We start from the raw sequence: 5,077 nt of genomic DNA on the forward strand, positions 1-5,077 counted from the left end.
ACAATGTTTTAAATATTATTTTAGACGTTTTCAATTAACCAAATTTCAGAATTAATAAAAAAATTAACAATACATTCAAACATTCTTATAGTTTCTATTTAGTGTGCTAATTTAATTAGTAATTCTTTTTTTAGGTAGAACCCAATTTTAATGTAATGGTACTAGGCACTCTGATTTTTTTTACTGGACTTTATATATTTTGATTTACTACATAGTATCTACAATTTTAACGTTGACTTCGGTGCGTTTACGATTTTGAATATCTGAGTTTACTTTGAATCCATTCTTCTCGTTTTTTATTCATGACTTTTTGATACGATCATTATACGTCATAAATACTGATATGTTTGGTTGGGTTAAATACTGGATTGTACTACATAAAATTACTTAGAACAAGTCACCATCAAAACAACTTCAAAATCAAAAGTATAATTTTCCTAGTAATTAAATTCACAGATATAATTATAGTTCAGCAAACTATAATGATCTATCGAACTATTTACCAAAATTTAATAATTTATTCTGTATAATCGTAATCGAAAAAAATTGTGGACAGTAGTAGTACATAAATTAAATTATTATTAAGATAATAGTTTTAAATTTTAAAAAATATTCTCATTTTAATATATGTGGGTTTCTTAAAAATTTTAAGTATAAAAAAATTATGATAGTTATAGTTTAGGAATTTATATAATTAGATAACAGACATTACTCAGAATTGAATTACTGCATCGAGTACAATTATTTAACGCCGATGTATTTATGAATAGGCAACTTAATAGTCTTTTTTTTTATGTCATATTTTGAAATTAAACAATTTTTATGAAGAAAATGGTGTAAATATTTTGCTGTCATTGTCTAATTTTTGTTTTAGCTCTGAAGCATTGTATCATTTTTTTTTAACGCATTAATTCTTCTTTATTTGATTGAGAAATTTGCAATAATTTGCATTTTATATTACTGCGTTTAACTTTTTGAGGATTTAAAAACAAAATATTCAAATTATTATTTTTTTTATAGGCGTGTATTTAGGACATTATTTATTTACAAACATATTATAAAACTCTGAAAGTTAAGGATATGCATATCTATAGCTTCTACCATTTTAAATTTTCAATTTTACATGAATGACTAACTAATGAGTAACTGTTTTTTTAAATTTTTTCCAATATGTCTCGAAAATTTTGACTTCCTCTCTTTACTAAGTAAACCTTAAAGTTTGATTAAATTTAAATATACTTCAATTTGATAATGTAAACAGTTCGACTAGGCAAATTAACATATTTATTTTTACTTGTTAAAGTTAAGTTAATTTTGAAAGTAGTACATTAAGCTAAAAGTCAACTTATGTATATGTTTAACTTAGTTTAGTTAAAAATAACTAGAAAAAAATGTAATTTTATTTTTTATTTTGGTATTGTTACAATATACTTGAAAAAAAAACGAATTACCTAACTTAACGTTTTGAATTTTTAACGCGTTAATTCCTATCCTTATATCACAGCATAATAAGGCTCTGCATTACTAATTAAGCCGTTTAGACGACAGCTTAGGGTAGTAACAAAGTAGTTTGTAGGGTAAGTAAGCTTTAGGAGCTAAGTACTCTCCTTACGCTAATGTAAGTAACAAATTTATTATATCCTGTTATCGGTAACAACTTTAATTAGGTCCCAATCGTTAGCATAGTTTACATGGGGATTATGTGAACTTCAAGCCAACAATAGAAATATTTGAAGTCCCTACTATGAACAATGGCATATTTTAAGGGGCGGCAAATATTGAAGGCTAACAAATTTATAAACAGCGAGTTATTTTTTTATTGTTATTAGGACATATTGACGTTCTAATAATTATCATAATCCTTTACATTTATTGTGTATTTATGATATGTATATTAATAGCTACAAAAAATTTAATTTATGATTTATTAATAAACATAGATTTGCTTGATAAATATTTTTAAATACTTTTTTTTTTTTTTTAAAAATTAGTGAAAATATATAAAAATGAGCCCCTTCCGTAATAACGTAATGAAGGGTGGCAAATTTTTATATGCCTATAAGCTAAAATATGTGAATGCGCCCCTGACTATGAAATGAATTATACGCCCATGGCACCAAGTACGAATGAAGAATTTACAATAAAACTAAAGTTACTGACTACTTCAATAAACTAATAAGATATTAAGAAAACATTTTAAAATATTTTTAATTACAATTCTGTTATACCTTACTAACAAGTATAAAACATTGAACTTGAAAATTAATTTACCGCTAATAGAGTTGTTACTAACATCATTTAAAAGCTAGAAGCTAGAACTCTTTTTTTCTTTTAAAAGTACTACGTTGCTTTATTTTCTTCCATGAGACACGGCGTCGACCATCCCGCTCCGCACCATCATCCTCTCTCTGTTAACGTTTCGGTCTGTCTACACATGAAAACGTGCTTCAAGCTCCCTTTTCGGTGACTGGTAAGTGTAAATTTTGGTTTACTTTCTAGTTCTAAGGTAAATTTATTAATTTTAGTTTTTTAATATTTGATATTTCAATCATTGGAGCTATTACTTAGATGACACATTATATTAAAATGTGAAAAGACAGCTTATCAAGCTAAAACTATTAGTATACTACTCTCTAGGTTATGGTCCTATAAATTTTTATTAATACGTATAATTTTTCGGAATTCTAAATTAGATGCCGAAATTTAATTCAGATTATTTCCTATTTTTTAGATGATTGCAAATGAAAGAAATTTGTATAATTGACTTATTATAACAAAGCATTTTCTTAGTTGCCTACAGCTTTATTTCATGAACATACTAAAATTAATACTTGAAAAACTAATTACGTACATTTATTTTTATATGGTTTTCTACTAATAGTTTTAAATTCACCATATTATTCTATTTTCAGATAAAATTTAGTTGTACTGTTATATTCAGTTTGAAGATACAATGCCTGTAAGTTATTAAAACATTTTTTAAGTATTTAATTTTCATTATTTATTTATAATTTCTAGTTAGCTAAAGATTTGCTTCATCCAACCGCAGTTGAAGAACGTAGAAAACATAAATTAAAGCGTCTTGTTCAACACCCAAATTCTTTTTTTATGGATGTCAAATGTCCAGGATGTTATAAAATTACTACTGTTTTTAGTCATGCTCAAAGTGTAGTTATATGTACTGGATGTTCTACAATTCTATGCCAACCAACCGGAGGACGAGCAAGATTAACTGAAGGTAATTATTACAATAATTTTTTTTAGTTGTTTGATGTTTAATTTATCAGGCTAGCATTTCATTTTCTTATATAATATTTTCTATTTCAGAAAATACATAATTTACAGGAGTATTTTTATTTTTTTCTCATATTCAGATATAGTTTTTACTGGTTCTCGGAATACTCAAATATTTTATTGAACAAATTAATTAAATAATCATTAAAAATAGTTTATTTAAACATACTTTATACTACAATCGTATATTAATGATACTTTAAATGTATTAAAATGAAATCTTAATTGGTTCTCCTGTAAATTTAATTTAATAGAATAAGTAACTATTAAAAACAATAGGTATCTTAAAAAGTATACTACTTCAAAACATTGAATTCTATTTTTTATTTTTAAAAAATAACATATTTTGAAGGTTAAAAACTTACTTGCGTGTAAGATAAAGTACATTCTTAAGTTGTGGGAAAATTATTCGATGAACTACAAATGTTTGGATACATATAAAAGTTTTGAAATGTATGTTGGTGGATTGCCTTTATTTTCAATTGTTTAGTCTATTTTGTCATCTGCTTCTAGCTTTTAAATATTTATCCACGTTTTAATATAATATTAAAATTCTTTTGTAAATACAATGTATTTTAACAATTGTTATACATTGTTGTCAATTTAATACCCGGTATCTCTTCCAGATTATTTTTTTAATGTTCATTAATACATTGAAAATTACAATATTATTGTGTTGCAGAAATACATATCTGAAAAAGCCAGTAAATTATATTTTGTCGCTTTCAACACAATTAAAATGACTCCAGACATTAAAAAAAGTTAATAGTATTACATTGACAAAAATTTTATTTTGTTATCTAACTTTTTTGAAATTTTATCATTTTAGGAAAAATAGATATAATACTGATTAATTTTATTACATGAAAAGTGATTTTTTACTTCGCTCACTAATACACATATATTTCTCACACAAAATCAACACAAAATTTTCAAAATAATTATTGTGTGAATTTTTTTGATTAACATTATTAAGAGTTTTATAATTCGAATAAATGTAATATATTTGAATTTCAATTATCCTTATTTTAGCTATGATAATTTATAATATTTAAATTGTATATCATAGGATAAAATATAATTTATTCCATTAAGAAAATAAAACAAAATAATTGTTATAATTTTAGTAAATTATTTCATTTCTATGAATCAAGTAAAGTATTTAATTTTAGTAAAATGCAGGTTAATTTTTTTTCTAAGTATTGTAAATTACATTAATTATGAGTAATCTTTTTTTTTTATTGCAGGTTGTTCATTCAGGAAGAAAGCTTATTAATACCAAGCTCCCGTATTTTAATGTACAATATAAATATGCGTTACATAATAAAATCTTAAAAAAAAGAATTCCATTTTTAAAGTTCTTTGTTATGTCTTTTTCATATTGATGTATATCAATTTCAGCAAACCTTCCTATAGTTAATTATTATACAATTGAAAAAATTAAAAGAGTTGTAACATTAATAAGAAACTTTTTTTTTAATTGATGAAAGTTAGTTACTTAAAAAAAATTAACATTTCACCAATTAAAAAAAAGTCAGAAAGACTGATAATTTTATACTAAAAATTATATTGCTACGTGATCTATGAATAAGTTCCAAGTGACATAGAAAAATTGAACATTTTTTTAAAATGAATGTGTCAATTAATTTTAAAAAAATTTTAATTACTTTTTTCAAACTATCTATTGGAGCAATATTTTACCTTTAATTGTAAATAACATATAAAAATGTTTACTAGTAACCTGTAGTGTAACTTAAAAATGCAAAATTGGAGATTTGTCCTA

At 23.9% G+C, this 5,077-nt stretch overlaps 1 protein-coding gene across 2 annotated transcripts; it reads left to right on the forward strand.

The window, feature by feature from the left end:
* Positions 1-2,353: 2,353 nt before the first annotated feature.
* Positions 2,354-4,651, forward strand: LOC126909647 (40S ribosomal protein S27). Of its 2 annotated transcripts, XM_050692087.1 has the most exons (5): positions 2,390-2,470; positions 2,732-2,847; positions 2,913-2,959; positions 3,019-3,238; positions 4,542-4,651. In XM_050692087.1, exons 3-5 carry the CDS (start codon positions 2,954-2,956, stop codon positions 4,568-4,570), a joined length of 255 nt encoding a protein of 84 aa, XP_050548044.1. In that variant the 5' UTR covers positions 2,390-2,470; positions 2,732-2,847; positions 2,913-2,953; the 3' UTR covers positions 4,571-4,651. The 2 variants fall into 2 exon arrangements, with proteins under 2 accessions (XP_050548042.1, XP_050548044.1); XM_050692085.1 differs by lacking the exon at positions 2,732-2,847 and having other exon boundaries at positions 2,354-2,470.
* The last annotated feature ends 426 nt before the right edge of the window (positions 4,652-5,077 follow it).

Source organism: Daktulosphaira vitifoliae, unplaced genomic scaffold (genome assembly GCF_025091365.1).
Source record: "Daktulosphaira vitifoliae isolate Bord-2020 unplaced genomic scaffold, ASM2509136v1 Scaffold_773, whole genome shotgun sequence".
In the NCBI taxonomy this organism is placed as follows: Eukaryota; Metazoa; Arthropoda; class Insecta; order Hemiptera; family Phylloxeridae; genus Daktulosphaira; species Daktulosphaira vitifoliae.